Source organism: Dioszegia hungarica, assembly GCF_025882075.1.
Source record: "Dioszegia hungarica strain PDD-24b-2 chromosome Unknown MKK02contig_8, whole genome shotgun sequence".
NCBI classification, from domain to species: domain Eukaryota; kingdom Fungi; phylum Basidiomycota; class Tremellomycetes; order Tremellales; family Bulleribasidiaceae; genus Dioszegia; species Dioszegia hungarica.
This window is the reverse complement of record NW_026515770.1, coordinates 4,423,957-4,443,549: the sequence shown is the minus strand read 5'-3', so window position 1 is coordinate 4,443,549 and position 19,593 is coordinate 4,423,957. Positions and strand designations below refer to the sequence as shown.

The 19,593-nt window shown below is 58.8% G+C and overlaps 7 protein-coding genes across 7 annotated transcripts; 3 read left to right on the top strand and 4 right to left on the bottom strand.

The window, feature by feature from the left end:
• Positions 1-200: 200 nt before the first annotated feature.
• Positions 201-5,002, top strand: MKK02DRAFT_45450 (uncharacterized protein; the record flags this gene model as incomplete). Its single annotated transcript, XM_053093428.1, has 18 exons — positions 201-314; positions 367-388; positions 431-481; positions 534-587; positions 635-750; positions 797-929; positions 976-1,052; positions 1,104-1,271; positions 1,329-1,496; positions 1,543-1,854; positions 1,908-2,140; positions 2,194-2,338; positions 2,387-3,314; positions 3,361-4,449; positions 4,495-4,698; positions 4,745-4,767; positions 4,816-4,904; positions 4,960-5,002. The coding sequence occupies 18 exons, from the start codon at positions 201-203 to the stop codon at positions 5,000-5,002; spliced, it is 3,969 nt and encodes a 1,322-aa protein (XP_052946522.1).
• A 659-nt stretch (positions 5,003-5,661) lies between these two features.
• MKK02DRAFT_45449 (putative late endosome to vacuole transport-related protein) lies at positions 5,662-7,521 on the bottom strand (the record flags this gene model as incomplete). Its single annotated transcript, XM_053093427.1, has 6 exons — positions 5,662-6,641; positions 6,687-6,774; positions 6,824-6,902; positions 6,945-7,072; positions 7,126-7,220; positions 7,284-7,521. 6 exons carry the CDS (start codon positions 7,519-7,521, stop codon positions 5,662-5,664), a joined length of 1,608 nt encoding a protein of 535 aa, XP_052946521.1.
• A 1,074-nt stretch (positions 7,522-8,595) lies between these two features.
• On the top strand, positions 8,596-11,201 carry MKK02DRAFT_45448 (uncharacterized protein; the record flags this gene model as incomplete). The annotated part of the gene is made up of 3 exons (XM_053093426.1): positions 8,596-10,002; positions 10,055-11,004; positions 11,054-11,201. The coding sequence occupies 3 exons, from the start codon at positions 8,596-8,598 to the stop codon at positions 11,199-11,201; spliced, it is 2,505 nt and encodes an 834-aa protein (XP_052946520.1).
• A 194-nt stretch (positions 11,202-11,395) lies between these two features.
• MKK02DRAFT_45447 (putative cytoplasm protein) lies at positions 11,396-15,074 on the bottom strand (the record flags this gene model as incomplete). Its single annotated transcript, XM_053093425.1, has 5 exons — positions 11,396-13,572; positions 13,617-13,818; positions 13,861-14,171; positions 14,221-14,572; positions 14,616-15,074. 5 exons carry the CDS (start codon positions 15,072-15,074, stop codon positions 11,396-11,398), a joined length of 3,501 nt encoding a protein of 1,166 aa, XP_052946519.1.
• A 608-nt stretch (positions 15,075-15,682) lies between these two features.
• On the top strand, positions 15,683-17,284 carry MKK02DRAFT_33865 (ketopantoate reductase PanE/ApbA C terminal-domain-containing protein; the record flags this gene model as incomplete). Its single annotated transcript, XM_053088803.1, has 2 exons — positions 15,683-15,697; positions 15,764-17,284. 2 exons carry the CDS (start codon positions 15,683-15,685, stop codon positions 17,282-17,284), a joined length of 1,536 nt encoding a protein of 511 aa, XP_052946518.1.
• Positions 17,285-17,558: 274 nt separating this feature from the next.
• On the bottom strand, positions 17,559-18,607 carry MKK02DRAFT_45445 (anaphase-promoting complex, subunit 10-domain-containing protein; the record flags this gene model as incomplete). Its single annotated transcript, XM_053093424.1, has 5 exons — positions 17,559-17,844; positions 17,966-18,147; positions 18,287-18,347; positions 18,424-18,529; positions 18,586-18,607. 5 exons carry the CDS (start codon positions 18,605-18,607, stop codon positions 17,559-17,561), a joined length of 657 nt encoding a protein of 218 aa, XP_052946517.1.
• A 203-nt stretch (positions 18,608-18,810) lies between these two features.
• On the bottom strand, positions 18,811-19,278 carry MKK02DRAFT_45444 (uncharacterized protein; the record flags this gene model as incomplete). Its single annotated transcript, XM_053093423.1, has 1 exon — positions 18,811-19,278. The coding sequence occupies one exon, from the start codon at positions 19,276-19,278 to the stop codon at positions 18,811-18,813; it is 468 nt and encodes a 155-aa protein (XP_052946516.1).
• Between the last annotated feature and the right edge of the window lie 315 nt (positions 19,279-19,593).

The window sequence follows — 19,593 nt, the reverse complement described above, 5'->3', positions numbered from 1 at the left end:
GTTGATTTCGTCTATCCGGGTTGATATTGTCGTTGCGCGTCCGCGACCAGCAAGCACAAGAACTTAGAAGTCCACTTTGGCCTGACCTCATACCCGCTGATCTCGCTTTACTGCATTACTAGAGCTGACCTTGCGCACCTCACAGTGAAGCGTGCCGGCTAGAGTCATTCGACGCTGCCTCAGCAAGAGAGCGAGCCGAAATGCCTCAGCTCGAGAGCTCGGCGGACGTCCAGTATCAGCATCAGCTGCCTACGGTCAGCTTTCGCGAGATCAGGGATGATCCGTCCCTCCTTGCACCTGCAGGTGTTCACTCTGTACGTACAGCAACTTTGGTATCTGCTCTATCAGTGTCAGCTGATCAAACAGGACCAGCTGCGTCACTATGGCTGTACGTCCACGCGCCTGATGATTGGTGCTGTCTGACGTCTAGACAATGACTTCTCCGACTACACTCGTCCAGAGCACTACATCCGATACATAGGTCAGCTGGTGTCAGCCCGACGAGGGTAATTGAGCTACAGCTGATACCTCAGAGCCGATAGAGACAGAGCTCGCGGTACAGGTCGAATATGACATGGATGAGCAGGGTACGCTCACCCCTTCCCTTCTCCCGTGCTCAAGCTGACGAGGACAGACCAAGCCTGGCTGGAGGCCATCAATGCCGAGCGGAGAAAAGATCAGTCCGGAGCGATCAGCTATGAGGTCTTTGAAGTCATTATGGACAAGCTAGAGAAGGAGTGGTTTAACCTGGTGCGTCCACCCAGTCTCAATACATGTCAAGAGCTGAGGGTTCTAGATCAAGCGTATACCTCAGCCTGCATCACATATGCCCGTGGAGGACTCAAAGTGCGCAGTATGTGATGATGGCGAAGGCGAGAACTCGAACGCTATCGTATTCTGCGATGGGTGCAATTTGGCCGTCCACCAAGGTACTTCACTTCAGCAGCATTGTGGGCTTGAGAGCTGATCGTGCAGACTGCTATGGCGTACCGTACATCCCCGAGGGGCAGTGGCTATGTCGAAAGTGTACAGTCTCGCCGGAGAACCCGGTAGTAAGCTATCCACGGCTGGAAAGCCAATCACGCCGCAGCTGACACAGCCAGTCTTGTCTCGTCTGCCCGAACGAAGGCGGAGCTTTCAAGCAGACCACAACCGGTCACTGGGCGCATCTTCTCTGCTCGATCTGGATTCCAGAGTTGATGCTCGGTAACGCGATATACATGGAGCCAATTGATGGGGTTGAGGCTATCCCAAAGAACAGGTGGAAATTGGTAAGTTCGCTGCGCACGCGTCATCGATGAATGTTAGACCTGCAGCTTATGGTTCAGATCTGCTCACTATGTCGCGAGAAGATGGGAGCCTGCGTACAATGCGACAACCGAAACTGCTTTACCGCCTTCCACGTCACTTGCGCTCGGCAGATGGGGTGTCTCTCTCCGATGAAGTCTGCGCATAATGACGGGACGCTCAAAGCGTACTGTGACAAACATCTTCCCGTGAGCTTTCGCACTCCTGCCTTTCATGAGCCAAGCTGACTCTCAGGACGATATGCGCAAAGACACCTTTGACGACGAATTCGGATCCGACGACTCGGGAACCCCTCTGCCCAAGAAACAGCGCGCGGCCGCGGTCATCAAAGCTGCAGTAACGACCAAGACTGCCCGTGCGCACGCCAAGTCGTATCGACCCGGACCGCCTGTCGTTCCCCACCTCATTGTCCAGATGCTGCTGGACTATGTCAGCAAGCTCCAGATAAGAAAGCGGGCGGGGTTTGTGGAGAAGCTATGTCGATACTGGAGTTTGAAGCGGGAAGCGAGGAGGGGCGCCCCGCTCCTGAAGCGACTACATCTCGAGGTGAGTTGGCCGCGTGCTGCCATGACAGACAAGAGGCTCAGCTGACGTTTCAGCCATGGACAGCGTCGAATGCTGGCCGACAGCAGACCGAGGCGGAGAAGGCGCTAAAGCTGTCTTTTCTCCGTCTGCTGCGGAATGATCTGGAGAAGGTCCGGATGTTGGCGGAGCTGGTGCGCAAGCGGGAGCGGGAGAAGTTGCGGCAGGCGCAAGTCATCAAGGATATGGTGGATGGGTTCATCTTTCCGGGGTATGAGCAGTTACGTCTGACTCTGGAGAAGATATCTGCGTAAGCGCCGCCTTACTGGAAGTTGTCCTCAAGTATGGGCTGACGCGAAACAGTATGGACCGGAACGAGCTGTTTCTGAACCCCGTCAACCGCTTCGAGGTCCCTGACTATTTCCAGGTCATCAAGGAACCAATGAGCTGGATGCAAATGGACGACAAGCTGGAGAAGAACCTGTATCGGACAACGGAGGACTTCAAGGTTAGTCCTGCCAGTCATCGTTTGTTGGATCCAGCTGAAAATCCCCAGCGCGACGTCCATCTCGTTCTCGACAATGCTATACTGTATAATAAGCCCGAAACCCAGTTCAACAAGGTCGCCAAGCGCATCCAAGCCAACGTCCAGCCCCTTCTTGACGAGCTCAGCACACTCGGCTCTCATTCGATGATGATGCCTCCCGGCGATGGCCTGGACATATCGTCGGTACCGGCCGAGGCAATTGGCGATCTCGAGCCATCCCTTCTACTTCTGCAGTCGGCTTTGCACACATCGACCGTCGACACCGAGCTGGACAACCTCCGCTCGGTCTTTGCATTCGAGATGGCCAAGCCTCGACCACCTACCCCGCCCCCACCACCCCCGCCTACTCCCCCCAAACGGCCCACAAATGCGGAGCTACGCGAAAGGCGAGCTGCGCGTGCTGCGGCTGCGGCTGCGGTCGCCAAGCCGCCTGTCGTCCCGCGGGCTACTCGGGCGAATATCCAAGCCAATGTGGCATTTGCGCAAGAAGCTGGCTTTGCCGGCTCGTCCGATACCGAAGCGCACTCGCGGCAGACCTCGGGCGCCTCGCGATCCCGAAGCGGCCGTTCCAGACTGGCGCCACCCACGGAACAACCGTCATCCGCTCTTACTTCTCCCGGGCCCGAGTCATCGACAAGCGCCCGTGGAAAGCGAAGTAGAATGCCAACGACCACATCGGCCGTGACTCCTTCCGAGGCAGAGACGTCGTCTACCGCGCCGAGACCTCGTCCGAGGCTTCAGACGGGTGTGGTGGCGATAGAGACTATTCCTCTGATCAGCGACAAGGAGAGGCGCAAGCGCGAGCTGGAGCTGGATCTGGTGACGGAGGATATCGGCGCTGCAGATCATTTCAAGAGATTCAATGTCGGCTGGGTGTTGCCGGCCGGAACGAAGCGGAAGCGGGCGGAAAGGCCGGATCTGCTCGGAGTACCTCGAGGTGAGACTATCTTTCCAGTCCCTCGCCATCCAAGCTGATCAAAAAGGTCGATCCGGAACAGCAAGTACCTCCCCTCTCGTACCGGCTGTTACCCTGCCACCCTCGCCTGAAAAAGCCGGGCCACCGCAACGCAGTAGCCCACTCAGCGCCATATCGTCAGACAACCTCACGCCACCCGGCTCTGAGGCCGACGCAACCGAAGCTCCTATCTTTAACGTGACTCCGGCGGAGGACGAAGGGCAGGCTCAGGCTGGTCCCGGTCCAAGCACCGCCAGGAACAGGAAGCGGAAGCCCAAGGGCTACCCAGCAACCTCTGGGCGGAAGAGGAGGCGGACCGACAAGAAAGACGAGCAGGCGGAGCTGGGAGAGGATGTGGAGATGGCGGAGGCGGCAGAAGAGGAGGAGCCGGGAGTGGCGCATGTCTCGGAAGAAGACGACCTAAGCCCACCGCCACCGGACTCTCGGGCGGGCGAGACTACCCCGAAAGCTGCCACGCCATCTTCGGCCCCTTTGACGCCCATCGAGTATACCCCGGTCAAGCGCGTTACTCGCGGACGGGGCAGAACAAGCGGGAATGTTGAGGCAGCTGCCGCTGAGCGGACCGAGAGAGGTGACCGGGAGGCGGAGCAGGCAGTATCCAATGCGCCTACGCCGGTAGCCTCGGCCGTACCGCAACGTATCTCTCGGACTGGCCGGAAGTCCGGGGTTGCGATTGCCGTGCCAGCCCCAGCTCTCGCTGAGCAAGAAGCTGCGAGTGGGCAAGCGGAGTCTAGCGCAATCTCATCTATTGCCTCGTCACCCGTCAAACGTAACAGCCGGTCGAGTCGGAAGTCCGCGGCTGCACTGAAGGAGGAGAAGGCGGTGCAAGTGGAGCAGGAAGACGAGATCATGCACGACGATCAAGGGGTGGAGGAGGCGGCCTCGGATATCGCTTCGCCCGCCAAGTCTTCTCCGGTGAAGCGGGGCTCTCGGTCGAATCGAAAGTCCAAAGCGGACACTGCTGGGCCAAGCCGTCCTATTGAAGAGGAGGACGATGATGATGCGATGGGGGAGATACGAGCAGACTCTGTCGCGCCTACCGAGGCTACCGAGCCGAAAGATGAAGAGGATGACCCTTTCCCAGAGGGAACTCTTGGTGAGTTCAACCGGATCACTTCAGGTCATGTACTGACCACTTTAGTCTGGGCTAAAGTCCCTGGGTACCCCTATTTCCCCGCTGAAATCGTCGATCCTGAGGACGAGGACCTCGAGTTGTCCGAAGCCGTCTTCGAAGGCCAACCTGCCGAGGATGCTGAGCGCCATTGGCTCATCCGCTTTTTCGACCCTACCAACAGCTTTGCGTGGGTCTCCCAGGCTAAGATGGATATGCTTGGTGAATCGGATGGTAAGTTCTTTCATGGCAAAAGATTGATATCATGCTGATCTAGCAGAACTTGACGGGGCGTACTTGGCTGTGAGTGACTCGGGATGTCAGGCAGATAGAACCAAGCTCATTTATCAGCTCAAAGAGAGAGGACGCGGTGGCATTTTCGGTCGGTCCAAGTACTCAGGGATTCATCGGTTCAAGACGCAACTCTCCAAGGCATTCAGGTGAGCCGCATTTCAGTGTCGCTTGGAGCACATAGCGTCGCGCTGACAGTCGCAGAGATGCTAGGGCTCAGATGGTTGAGAGCGGCGAAGAGACATGATGCTGGTTTGCCGCTTTGGCGTACCGATGTATACTCGTACGATCTATTTGTTCTGTCAGCATAGCGGCTTCTCTCCTTGCAAGCCTACGACGACGAGATCGTGAGGTGTTGATACCCTGCCCAACACTGCGCACCCATCTTAAAACCACCGAGCTTGGCGAGTCAGAGGATGAAATGGGTTTCTGGGGCGAGCGATCGCGCGAGAGGTGATATCCCTTCAGGGATCACGCCTTTTCACCTCTTCCCATCCTCTCTCTTTCCTCTCATCCACCCAGTCATTACCTGCCAAACCGCGCCCCTCTCCATCCCGCCGGTGTCGGTGTTCTCCTTCGGCGACGAGCAGGACTGGGGAGTATGAGTTGGTTCCCCTTTGTCTGTCCTCCTTCTTTGTTCCCGTCTCCCCTCCCTCCCTCCTCCCTCGTTTCGGCCTCCTTGTGCTCCTCTCTCTGGTCTTCGCCTGCGTCCGTGGGAGAGTCGAGCGGAGGACAATAACTAGATTTTTTTGTTTAAGTCGCGATGTTTAGCCTCAACAGACGACCAAGCGTAAGCGCAGCAGGGCATGCACCACCCTCTATGAGTATCTACTGATAAGTGATGACTTTGACTCGATCTACGAGTATCGAGTATGGTCGAGACCCGGAACCCCCTCGCTCCTGCATCTATCCGCCTAGTATCGCCAGTGCCTTCCGCAGCTCCGTCCGTGCCGTCTCCGCATCATCAAATTCCAACGCACTCACCGCCCATCGTGCGTGCTTCTGCGTCTGTTCAACTTGTTTCCGCGTCAACTTGGGTATGGGGTTATTATGCGCCGGAGCGAGGGACGACATGGCTGATAGTGGTGGAGCAGACGGAGGAGGTGAGGTCAGGCCGAGACCGTTAGGATGGGCGGTAGTGGGCGGGACGGACGGGTAGGAAGCGAAGGAGGGAGGTGGTGGAGGAGGGGGCATATGCGTCGGCTGTAGACTGGGAGATGGGCGATTGCTGCCACTTCCATTTCCAGTGGGAGGTCTAGGTGCGGAGGGTTGAGCCGAGCGACTCGCATTGCTGTCCCCTCCAGGACGACCAGCGGTATCGGTAGAGTTGGTTGAGCGAGAAGAGCCGGAATTATCATCCCGCTTCAAAACCGGAGGTGGAGGCTTGGCCGGGGAGGTAGGGCTGTCCCCGAAGGTAGTAGGCGGTGGAGCATCCGGTGCATCGTACGAGTCAACCGTAAAGTGGGTCTGGGCCGGACTGAGAGGTGCGCCGTCCGGACCGGTAAATCGGACAGCCTTCTTCTCGCCTCCCGGTGGCGTAGAGTGCACGTCAGGCATGGCGGAAGGGGGAACGGTGGGCAGCTGGAAGTGCCGGTCCTCGTCCCCCTCTTCTGCCACTCCGGGCGTGGCGACAGTGGACCAGGCTCCACTTGCCTTATTGCTGAGATTCCGCCCTGGAGGTCGGTCCATGTCTAGGCTGGGGAGGTCTGTGCGAGAGTGGGCTCCGGGGGAAGGACGGGGCGAGACGAGCGGTGTGATGTTGTTGGAGAGGTTCGCTGGACGGGACAAAGGTGTATTTTGAGATGGTGAGCCCGAAATGAATTGGGAGTTGCCTGATGGCGAGCCGGAAGGTAGCTCGGGGAGGGAGAGCTCGATGTCAGGGATGGCTATGCTATCAGCTCCGAGTTGGTTGACATTAAGGTTTGGCTCACGAGGTCCAGAAGCGGGAGTCCTTCCCTCGCGCAACGCCTTGGCACCGTCGGCCGCCTTCCACCGAGCATACTGCAGCTTCTGCTCCATCTGGACTATCAGCAAAGTCATTGAAGGGAGCGTATGGCTGTGAACTGACCTCCTCGGTCATACCGTTCTCGAAACATCGCAGTACCTCAATGAATTGCCCAGCCACCACGAACTTTCGGATAGTTGCTCTGCGACATTAGTGATGGTCTGAGATATGAAGATCTACTCACTTGCCAGCAATGCCGTTTCTATCGTCGTTATCAGCGCTCATGAAGACCTTGAGCGCAAAGTTCTCCACATGAGCAGCCCCAGCTGCCTCGTTGGTCACCGCGTCGTTATTGGCTAGTACGACCTTCATCTGCAGATGTTAGCTGGCATCTCATTGCAGTTGTAGAGATGTGTCCAGCTGACCTGCTCCAGAGCATCCAAGAGGGACATGAGGAAGACCGTGTCCTCCTTGGAGCGGTTTCGGGCATCTAGCGCTTTCTGGGCAGCAGCGAAGCAGCCTATACCAGTCAGCTACACTGCCCGATGCCTATCACCAAGCGGAACATGCCGAAACAACTTACACCAGTACGTCACGACCGGCTCGACCTTCTTGACCTCCTTGCCCCGCTTCAGGATCTGCTCGCACGCCTTGAGGCCCTCAGGGACCCGCTCCGAGGGAATGTCGACCGCGTCCATTTCGACTGACTGTGGGGATGCTAGTCGGGATCGTTTGTGAGGTGGAGAAGATATGTTGACACTGATAGGTGGTACGCCAGGGCCGAGGACGAGCGGTCTGACTGACGAGGGGGATGAAGGCATGTTGAATTCGGTGGGAGGTGGCGAGGAGTAGTACGGAGTGGACGAAGAATTGGGTCGACAAGGGGGAGAGGGGCATGTGTCAGCGGTCTTTCAAGTATCATGATACCGAGCAGTCACCCCAGCACGTGCTATCACGTCGTAGCCGCAGGCCCGGAGCGTGTACGCCGGCCGGGGCAGCGCATCACGAGGCCAGAGACGGAGGACTCACAAGTCACTCTGCAATCGTTGGCTAAGAAAAATGCCGCAAAGCCAGGACTAATGACGCGCAAAGGGACAGCTCCGGAGCTTAGTCGTCAACGAGGGATGAGGACGGCGATGAAACCGCTGAGATGGGACGGAGATCCCGTTGCCTCGTTCTCGAGCGGACGGAGGCGTGTGGGTTGGATTACGGCGCGTCAATCGAGATTTCTATGCGTCTTCGCGCTTCTTTCACTGCCGCGAGGAGCTGAGGATATAAGGCCGGGTGGCTGTGACAGATATGGGGGATGATAAGGGTGGATGTGCAGGAGGAGAGGAGGAACACGATCAGCTTAAGCTTATCAGCGAGCTGCAGCTGGAATCGAAGATGTACGCACGGATCTCGGACCTTTACCTGGGCTGAAACCGATTACGTCATCCGACACGCCTGCCTGGTTTCTCAACCTCCTCATTCCTTCTCATCAGCTCTCTCGTTCGCCTCTTAACTTTGACTTGATAGATAGCTCCCATGCACCCCGAAAACACGTGCCGGACCATCACCATCTGGCGCTCGCCTTATCAAGCCACTCTGAAGTCGCGTGACGGTCCAAATGTAGTTGAAAGTCTGGGTCGATCGAAGTTTGCTATTCCTCGCGAATAACCTTCAGGCTTGATGACTTGCTGATGAGGTAGTATCAAGCCCTGTATACGGTACTACGATATCTCAGCTATTCTGATACATCGTCATTCCATATTCAGCCCATCGACATCATACTCCCTGCCACGTCTGTAACGCCAACCCTCCTTCGGTCAAACAGCACCTTCCTTCCTCCCGTACCTCTCCCATCGGCGCCAATCATCGTACAACTACCCGAGACGACGCTCTCGTGTCTCCCAATGAGCATTCCTCTCGCTGCCAAAGACCCTCAAGGATCCCTACCGCCATCGCAGGTGCCGGGCGCGGAGGCGGTAGAGGGAGGCGAAGTGGACCCGGAGAAGGCGGCGAGACCCGGAGAGGCGGACCAAGTCCAAGAGCTCAGATACATTTGGGTCACCCAGCCTACCATGGAACCCTTGGAGGAGAGTATGGTAGAGCTACCGGACAGAGGGGAACGGCGAGGCGGGAATGATGCGGAGGAGAAGGAGGTCGTACAAGACGAGGGGAGGCCGGAAGTGGCTGTCGATGCCTCAGCAGCGATCAGCAATACAGAGGTGGAGATGGGGGATCTGGGTGGGAGCATCCTCAAAGCAGCTGAGATACGGCAGGATTGCGGGAGAGGGGGAGGAGCGGAGCTGCCGAGTGAGATTGACGGTGGAGTCGCAGAGAAGGGCGACGAAGATCGGCAAGAAGCTAGCGACCCGCTCGTCGGCGGTCCGGCGACGTCAGATCCAGCGTCGGAAGCGATCTCGGACCAGGTCGATATCGCCCTCCCCTTCCAGTCGACATCGCCACCGCCACCGCCACTTCCAAATTCCCTTCCGATGCCATCTTCTCCTCAACCCATATCCGCCGAGTCCCACTCCACGGAGAGCGGCTTGGCCGCCGTCGTTGCCGCACCGAACCTCTCGGATGCGAATGCCCCTACCGCAGCTCAGCGGGCAGCATTGTCTATCTCTAGCAGTCTTTCGGCCGATCAACCTGCAGCGGTTGCGTCCCCGGTCATAGCGACAAACGATCCTGCTACGGAATCGCCCGAAATCCTTCCGCCGCCCGCTACAGAGCATCTTCATGATTCTATCTTGACTCCTACCGTACACAGGGACTCGTTGGAGATCCATGATGCGCCAAATCCTCCGCCTGACATCTCGCCACCTCCCCGGCCCACCTTCTCCACTTCGGCTTCACACGCGCCTATGTCGCTCGCAAACGGTCTCAAGCGCAAAGACCACATGAACGACCTCTTCTCCTCCCTCGCGCCTGTCAAGCGAAAGAAGGTCGAGCTCGCTCCTGCTCCCCGCCGACCTCAGCGAGACATCGAGCGAGCAGACAGCCTGGAGCTGCCGGACGTTACGGTCGACCATGGCGAGCCCGACCTCGAGTACGGGTACGAGGGAGGCGAACCTGATTCCGTCGAATCTGCCGGCTCTCCTATATATGAAACGGCCAAAGGTTCGCCGGTGGTGGAGGCTCGAGAGGTCGGCAGCGGAGTCGTGGCGGAGGAGGACGCGCAAAAGGGGCAGTGGCGGGTCGGCAAACGGCCGGGGCATCAGGGGTCGCATATCCGTCGACCCGAAGCGGAGGAGGGAACCTCAGAGGCGGAGACGGGACCTGGGAAGAGGGGTCAGAAGCGATCTTTGAGCCAGGTGAGCTTCCAATCCTCTACCCCCGTGGAGGGTGCAAGCTGACTCCATACAGAGCATCACCGACTCTGCCGAAAAGGTCCTCAAGAAGCCATTCCGCCTCCCCGCTCGCGTTACCCTCAAGCCGCTAGTCAAGCCGCGGGAGCGGACGCCTCCCACCCCTCCTCACACCTCCTCCGACTCATTCTCACCGCCGCATAACACTGTCGACACCGATGTCGGTTCATCACCCATCAAGAACCCATTCAGCAAGAAGACGCCGAACGCTAAGCTCAGCTCGAAACCATTCGCTATCCCTCGCAAGATTGATAAACCGCCTTCTAGCCCTCCCGGTATTCCCCCTACCCCACCTTCAACCTCTAGTCTCGCGAGCACTAGCACCGCCACTCCCGCAAGCCTTGGTTCCCACACAACATCCTCGCCATTCAAAGCCAGTCCCACCTACTCCAAGCGCCTCTCGAGACCTTTCAAGACCCCCTTCTCGCGCTCCGCCGCCCCGTCTCCCGCGTCCCTCTCGCATCGCTCGGCGGCACGGACGACGCGCGATCTCCTGCTCGAGCTGGAGAAGGAAGAGCGGACGCTTCGGAATGCGATCAAGTATTATACCCAGCCGGAAGAGGACGAGCGGCTCGTCGAGTTGATCAGTATCTGGCGGACCGCGGGTCAGACGGTCGCGGAGTTGTTGTTTGATATCCAGCCGAGACCGGATGATCAAGCGGGAGAAGGCGGTGGGGGGATAGGCGGGATGGGGATGCCGGGTATGGGGGGTGGCGGTGGAGGAGGCGGTGCAGGCTCATTTTTTGGGAACGATAAGCCATTCTTTTCGCCCATGGAGGAGTTTACGCCTGAGCAGCTCAGGGCGCTAGCGCGGATGCCGACCAACCAGGATGGGGATCCGGTGGATGATGAAGGCAATCCTATATTTGGGGGTGGTGGGGACCTGGCGGCCGAGCCTGATTTTGGGGGAGCGAGGCGAGATGAGGGATCGGTCAGAGACGGGGATGAGTGAGTCAAGTTTCATTGATGGAAGGGAGACCTCAGCTGACTGTATAAGCGAATCGCGAGAGGACGGGGCGATCAAGGCGGCGGCGGCGAGTGAGGACTGGACGATCGGGACTATGCTAGCGAGGATGGGGGTCGAGCCGGGGATGTACGCGTGGGACGCGGACGCAGAGGACTGGGGCGTTCCAGAGGAGGATTAAGGAGGGAAGGAGGATCATTAGACTTTGTATATAGCGGTATAGTATCGTCAATCATGTACACCCATACGCCCATAGGCTATGTATAGGAAGCTAGTCAAATGATGCATTTGCAAATCCCCTTTCTCTTCTCCCTACTCCGTTCCTGCACAAAGTGATACTGCACAAGACTCGCCCCACTCTTCTGCTCTCACCACCTAGTTCTTCTTCTTCCCCTTGGCCTTGACAATCTTGAACCCGACATCCTCCTTCTTGGCAGGCGCGCTCCTGACCGCGTCGGCCATACTGAACACCCCTCCTCCGCCACCACCACCACCACCTCCTCCGCCGCTCGCACCACCCACATTGCCCGTCTTTCCCCGCCTCGCATCTGCCCTCCGACGCTCACAAAACTCCTGGGCGAACCGGCGTCCGTCCAGCGTCGAGCTGTTGGCATATACCGAGTCCGAGATGATCTCCAATTGCTCCTGCTTGGCCGAACCGGCGGGCTCGACCGCGAACGTCAGGAGCATCTGGATGAAACCGTCGACGGGGATATCGAGACCGACGAGCGCGCCTTTGGCCCATTTAAGGAAGTCTCCAGAGGGAGGGAGGAGGTCGTCTGAGCCGGCCGCCTTCTTGGTCGGCGTGGGAACGGCCTTGGAAGGGGTGGTAGTCGTAGACAGAGCGGTAGGCAGAGTTTTGACAGGCGTGCTGACGGATGCGGAAACACCAGATTTGGGGGCCGCACCGGGGATGACCTTCCCGCCGAGTCCGACGGTCGACCAACCCGCTGGAGGGGCTGGCGCGTTGGCAGCGAGGTCGGCATAACCGCGCTTGGAAGAAACGGCCCCTCCGCCCGCCGCGAGGATCTTGGCGGCCGCAGCGGCCTGGACGGCCTTTTTACGCCGTTCCTCCTCTTCCTGAATCTGCTTCAAGGTCTTTTTGGGTCCGGCATCGCCCGAGCCCCATGCGGGGGCGGGAGCGACAGCGGGTGAGGCGGGTCCGGGAGTGCCGCTAGCGGGCTTGCCCGAGCCGGAGGACGGAAGACCCCAGGACATGTTGGCGGGCACGTCGGGCTCGGCCGAGGTGGCGGTAGATGGAGTGGGAGTGTTGGATGACGCGCGAGCCTCGGTGAGGGCCACGCGGCGCAAGTCGGCGACCTTAGCTTCCGCCTCTTGGATGTCGCGAAGGCTGGGTCCGCTGGGCGTGGACGGCTTGTCCTCCTTGGCGGCCCAGGGTGCCGGAGCCGGCTTGGTGGGTGTCTGAGCACGGGCGCCGGTAGGTGTAGAGGGAGTTGCTTTGGAAGGTACCTCGATAGCGACTTGCGCAGGGATGGCGATAGCTTTGGGCTTGGCGGGGAGGGACGAGGGGGCGGGAGGAAGCTGCTTGGCCGCGGCGGTTGGGGCAGGGACCGAGGGGGTGGGAGTTGGCGAAGCGATCGACTCTTTCCGAGCGGGAGTGACGGATCCCCAGACGGAAGCAGGTGCAGGGGTGGCTACCTTGTCCGCGACGGCCTCAATGTCGACCACGGGAGAAGGCTGCGGCAGCTCAGGCTCGGGCTGCGTCGCCTCGACGGGAACCTCCGGCGTTGGCTCAGCCTGAGCTTCGACTTGCGGGAAGTAGCTCGGCTCATCCACCGGTTGCTCCTGAGCGGGTTCCGGTTCCTGCTGCTGCTGTTGCTGTTGCTGTTGCTGCGGCTGTGGCTGCTGCTGGACGGGCTGAGGAGTGTACTGCTCCTGCATGGGCGGCGCTGGTGGCTGGATGGGCTGACCCGGGGCTTGGCTGTACATCGGCATCTGCCCAGCTGCAGGATGCTGCATCGGCATCCCGCCCGGTACGCCCCACGGGCTGGCGATCGGCGGGGGAACGCCATAAGGTACCTGGTGCTGAGGGAAGACCGGGGCGCCCGGCGCCGGCGAGTAAGGCTGAGGAGCACCAAACTGATCGCCGCCGAAAGGAGAGCGGATGGCATAGTTGTCGCCGCGCTGCGGGATACCGCCCCATGGAGCTGCAGCAGCGGGACCGCCAAAACCAGGGGACTGGATCTGCTGTCCGAATTGACCGAAGGCGGCGGGTGAGAAGGGCGCGCTTGGGGGAAGGTATTGGTTGTATGCTGGCTGCGCGGCGGGGTGGATGGAGAGGTTTCGGAAGGGGTCGGTAGGATGGCCGTTGATACCGGGCGAGTGGAGCGCCATGGCAGACGTGGGGATGGGGAGATTTGGAGGGGCACGAGGGCGATTGGGGGACAGGAAAGGCTGGACCCCATTTCCGGTGGCGAGTTTGAGCTCGGCGAGTGTGTAGTACTCGGTCTCGCGCGCTCGGCGGATGGGAAGGTCATCGGCGAAGTAGGTGTGGGCGTACCAGTCGTGCATTTGGGTCCCAGTGAAGGTTCCTGTCAATCAGCGGGAATTCAGATTGGCCTGGCGATAGACTTACCCTGCTCGTCTCCGTTAGGATCACGGTAGTACCACAAGACCGAATTGAAGTCTTCCTTCTCCTCCTGCTGAGCGGGCGTCGGAGTAGCAGATTGAGATACCGAGACATCGCGGACTGTCGCATCGCGCTCCGACATGGGCGTAGCGGGGGCCATAGGCATGACTGATTCCGAGGCTGGCACGTCTACAGGCATCTCGAGGGTCTACTATCAGCCTCATTCAATCAAGCAGCAGCAATGACTCACCTTGTCCTGGTCGATCCCAGCGGCGAGACGCCATTTCTTCTGACCTTGTCCCCACCCTGGTCCACCTCCCTTCCCAAACGTCGGCGCCGGCGCATCCTCCACCTTCTCCCGCTCTTGCCTCTCCTTCTCCACCCGCTCCTTCTCCTGCCGCTCTCGCCATCCCGCAGTCTGCGCCGGCGGAGGCACCTCGGAAGTTGAGCTGTTCAGGGCCGCTGCCGGTTGGCCGAAACCAAGAACGCCCTCGAATGTTCCTGAAGCGGTCCGGCTCGCACGCCAAGGTGCACCGATCCGGCCAGGTCCATTGACAGCATCTAAGAATCAGCTCAAGTACAACAACGCGCTTCCAATAGCTGAACTCACCCGCAGCCATATCGCTACCATCGGTCCGCCTGTTCAGACGCTTCCCCACACCGCCGAAACCACCTCCCATCGTCCCCGGACCCCTCGTCTCTAATCCAGCAGAAGGTGGACCCCCAATCGTCCCGATCTTTCCACCTCCGAACGCCCCTCCCTCACCTCTCCCAAACCCGCCAAAGACACCTCGTCCACCACCCGGCGCCGCATTGTCCTTTCCAACGGTAGGCGGTGGGATCGGCCGGCGGATATGACCATTCGCCAAGTCCCTATCCCCTCGGTCGGCGCGGTCCTGCCGATCGTTATTTCCCATACGCTGGCGGACTGGGTTGGTCGGATGGACCGAAGTCGATAGGAGCTACATGTCAGCGACGGACGCCAGAGGACAAAGCAAGACTTACCTTCTTTTCCACCTCGCTGAGATCCCGCAGCCCGATCGGCTTGACCGCCTCCTTGCTGACCAGCACACTCCCATGCTCCATCAACTCCGCCAGCTCAATCGGGACCTCCTTGACCCGGTCCGGATTCCAGAGCGCCAAAATCTGCTCCGTAGTGTACCGGAACGGATGGGCGTTGCCATTCTCCCCGTACGACTGAAACCCGTTCTCGCTGGAGAAGTTGGGAGACTGGGGAGACTGCGAGTGCGAGTGCGTGATCTTAGAGTAGGAGAACGCGGGGTTTGAGGGACCTGTGGCGGTGGAGTGGGAGGAGGAGCGGCCGGGATTGAGTGCCGGGAAGGGGTGCGAGGTGGCGGTCTGGGCCTGCCGAGCGGACGGAGGCGGCACGTCACCGTTTTGAGGCGTCGCGGGTCCAGTGGGTTTGATGGGCTTGACCCATTGGGGGGCAAAGTGCATGGACATCTGGACGTGAGTGAGGGAAACGAGAGGTGGAGCGGAGCTCTTCGGGGCGAGCGGAGCTTACCTTTGAGGGATTCTTTTGTGCTTTCCCAGTGGTGAGTAGGCTATAGGGTGGCTGCTGGGTAGCTGTTGGCTGTAGGTGAGCTGTATGCAAGATGGTATCAGTAAAAAGTTGAGTGCAGACGACCCAGATACGCTCTCGCGAGCTTTGAACGCGTTGAATATTTGATTCCGTAAGAAGTGGAGGGCCAGTCCAGGCTCACGGCGTTACGGCGTTACCTTTTGGCTCTGGAAACAACAAGCGAGCCGAGTGTGGCGGTTTGGGTCATTTGCCACCCAGCCATCGCTTCCGTTGGAAGGAAGGCGATCATGACCTCCACTTTCAGCTCCAGCTCTCTCTCAGCTGCAAAGCTCTCTGACTCTTGACCTTAACCTTGCCTACAGCTGTCAGGCCAGTGACGAGTGGACAAGAAGGCCGGCGCTCCCTAGAGAGGCATGCGCACTACATTGTCGGCCTGTTAAAGGAGATATAGGAGGATAGCTGGGAGGGGAGCGATCAAACCGTTTCCCGATCCCTCCTCGGCCTCGCACGTACTGCGATCAGCCAGGCAATGCGGTACCATGTGGTAAGCTACTCTTCATACTTACAATGCGGCATCCAATAAGATGCGAATCAGGAGCTGAAAGTATAGCTTGGTGTAGGAGCCATTGGAACCCTCGTCGCGCATCACCTTCGTCACTCCACCCCCTCCCCTGTCTCCCTCATCTACCGCCACGCCCGCAAAGTCGGACCCAAAAAAGCCGAAACGCCCACCGAGCGGCCCCCTCTCTCCATCTTTGTTAAACGCGGCGAGACCGGATCCCAGTCCACAGGCTTCGACATTGAAAAGGTGCACGATGCGGCTCATCGTCCGGACCTCTTGACCGGAGTCACCCCGGAAGCGCATAACGGGCAGATCGACTCCCTCATCGTCTGCCTCAAAACACCGGATACACTCCTGGGTGTCCAGAGACTATCCCCTCGCCTGACCTCTGCGTCGGTCATTACGCTCCTCCAAAATGGGATGGGAGTGTATGATCAGCTATGCCAAGAGCTCTTCCAGGACCCCATGACCCGCCCGCAGTTCATCCTCGGTACGACCACCCACGGTGTCACACGGACACGCTCGCATGGCGTCATCAGACACATGAGCAGGCCAGGCGAGGGAGAAATGAAGTTTGGGGTCGTGCCTGACCCCAGAGGATTGGTGGATATCAACGAGTGGATATGGCCGGGAAAGGACGTTTCCGCAGATCACATCATCACTCCTCCACCCTCACCGGCACTCCCCCTTCCCCCTCCACCCACCGCATCCTTCGTCAACCTCCACAACACCCTCAACACTCTGCTATCCCTGTCGGAACTCTCACCATCCCTCCTCCCAATGCCACACCTCCACCACCAGCTCCTCCTTAAACTCGCCATCAACTCGGCCATCAACCCCCTTACCGCCATCCTCGGACTTGGCGCTCTTCCCAACGGCGCCCTTTTGTCAAATGACGCGGGCTACAAGCTCATCCGCGATATCCTCGCCGAAACCTCTCGCATCCTCTTATCCTACATCCACTCCCTGTCCGCTCCGGACGTACCTTCCGTCGACGTCCTCCGACTCTTTTCGGAGGAATCACTCGAGAGGCGGTGCTTTGCCGTCATACGTGAGACGAAAAAGAACACCTCGTCCATGGCGGCCGATATAGCCAGGGGCAAAGTCACCGAGATTGCCAATATCAACGGATACCTCGTCTCCCTCGCGGCACGCTTGGACGTCCCGGCGCCAACACACAAGATGCTGGTCGATATGGTCAAATACATCTCGGCCGTGTCGCATCCCATGTCAGTGGTGGAGAACAAGCATAGGCTGCCACTGCGGGGTGTACGGAGCTATGCGGAGACCCTGAGGCTTCAGGCCGAGGCGGGAGGGGAGGGAACAGCGGAGGTGGCGAGGGCGGGAACACAAGAATCAGCGGATATTGAAAAGCCAGTCGTAGAAGTGGAAAACGCTTCGGTCACGGAGAGGAGGGAGCATGAGCTCGAGGTCCGGCGGAAAGCCCTGGCCGTGAGACAGGCAGAGGAGAGGGCGGCAATCACAGCTCGGAGGAGGGAGAGAAGGGCAGAAAAGGAGGCACGGAGGGTGTTGTCTCCTGAGCGCAGGAAAACGGTGTACGGGTCGTGACCAAAAGCTATGGTGATCAGAATGGGTGACATGAGGGGAAGCCCCGACGCATTTGTAGGTATCCAAGGTAGCACAGGGTGAATCAGCACGAAAGCTGAGAACAAGTAATCAGTCGAAGTCCACATCGACTGGATTGAATCAGCCGTTTAGAAAGAAGACTCGCAAGTCTTCAAGCTTCATGGTGGGAATACAACGTCTGGCCAAATGCTCTCCTCAGCCTTCATCATGAATAGTGTCCATAACCGCATATGTCTCCGCGACCCCTCATCGTGGCTTATCTGATCCCCTCGTGCATCCTGAACGCCCGACTCGTAAACCCACTCAACCCATCATGGCCCAACATCAACAATCTCTTCCCTTCCCCCACCTCCCCTCCCTCGCCATCCTCCTCTCCAGGACTCGCAACGTTGATGGACATCCTCGCGCTGTCTCCCGCATCGGTAGATGGCTTGATGGACGTGTCTGCGCCGAACACTCGGACGCCGCGGACGTGCGTGTCTTTGCCGTTCAGGTGATTGGCGAGGATGACGATCCGGAGGTGATGTGCTGGTATGGGCGGTCTGGGGGTCAGCATTTCCTCTCGAGTCCACACATTCAAGTGATTATCGATCCAGCTCGTACCACTCGAGTTCCAGATATATCCGTGGGTAGAGGAAGAGCTTCGAAGAACAATGGACTCACCCCTCAATCTCCTCCCCATCCGCATCTTCCGGCCTCAGCGGCATATATTGCCATCCATCAGGCTTATCAAACACCCCCAGCCGGACCTCTTGTAGATCATGCACGCTCGTTCCGCACCGTACAGAGATCTTGGAGGGGGTGTAGGAGTCGTCTTTCGGGTGGGAGGTCAGGATGGATACGGCCTGGAAGGTCAGCTCTCCACGCTTTCTTTGGGCTATGAAAGCATGTCCAGGGTGGGGTTTTGACACGTCGGTCCCGCCATACAGAGGAGTGCGGATCTCTAAGAGGCAGTAGGGCCAAGGGCCAAGGGGTGGGACATACCGAAATGAAGACGCGCTTGGGGAAAGATAGGTCTACGACATGCGGTTGAGGACCTTCCGACCTGGTCCTCAGCTGGAGTCCCTATCTTGCCAACTGCCCGTATTTGCCTTGCTAGTCAAGCGAGAGGTCCAACTCACTGCCAGAAAGTCCCCTCATTGTCATCTTTGAGGTTGTCAACGCCGAAGCCGTACTTATGGCTCGACACCGTCCATCTTGCCAAATGACCCAATTCGGGCCGTTCGCCTGACTTTGTCAGCCCAGGATCGAGTGTGTAGGCAAGGACAACGCCCGTGACTGACTGGACGCAGATCTAGAGCTCATTGTCATCTACGGCAGCGAGCTCGCAGGGACATGATCGTTGTTTGAGAGGTAGAAGAGAGATCTCGAGATATCGCGTTGAGATTTTGAAACAAGCGCGTCCAGCCAAAATGAGGCCGAGGAATGAGGAGCTGGGCTCTGAAGGGGGCAGGCCGGTCTTTGTACAACTCCCACAGTGACATGCATCGACGGTAAAGCACGGTAAATCACGCTGCGATCTCCCGGAACCTCTCCTTCAACTCCACCTCCTGCTCCTCTCCTGCCTTCTGCCCCTGCTGGGGCCCTGCAACCCCATGACTCAACCCCATGAACTCCTGCACCCCCTCCTCACAATCCCTGGCCTTCTTGCACTGCCCACACCAGTGCTGCTCACACCATCTCCCCTTTCCGCACCCCACCTTCTTTCCCCCTCCACCTCGACTAGCCTCGCGCACGCCGCCCTTCTTCAGGGACGTGGTGCCGGCCCAGCAGTCTCCGCCTGGGCACGGGGGCACGGACGCCTCGATAGGGCAAGGGAGGATGGCGTAGGGGTCGAGGTGCGCGCCGTTGGGGCATGAGGGGTGCTGAGAGGCGAGAATGAAGCCTGCGCATTGACGTGAGGTGGGGGAGGTAGGAGAGGTGGGGGAGGTAGGAGAGGTGGGGGAGGTGGGTGTAGGGGGAACAGCGATGGGCATGATGGTCTGATCTGTTGATGAGTGGGTATGATATGTGTTGTGGGTTCAGGGAGGTGGATGTATGAAGCAGGATGGGCGGGCATATATCAGTGACTCTTGTACGCTCTCTTCCTGCGGAAGGCGTCAGCAAAGGATAAATCAGCAAAGGATGATTAAGGTTCAAGATCCTTTGATCCCGCGCTTATTTCTGCTCTTACGCGTAACATCTGATTTTAGCGCTCCAGCGCTCACTCCTGACGTCAGAGCTAAAAGTCGAGATGAAGGCGTTCCCCCAGATCCGCCTTCCATAGCCTTCCATCCAGGTTCAAACTCTGC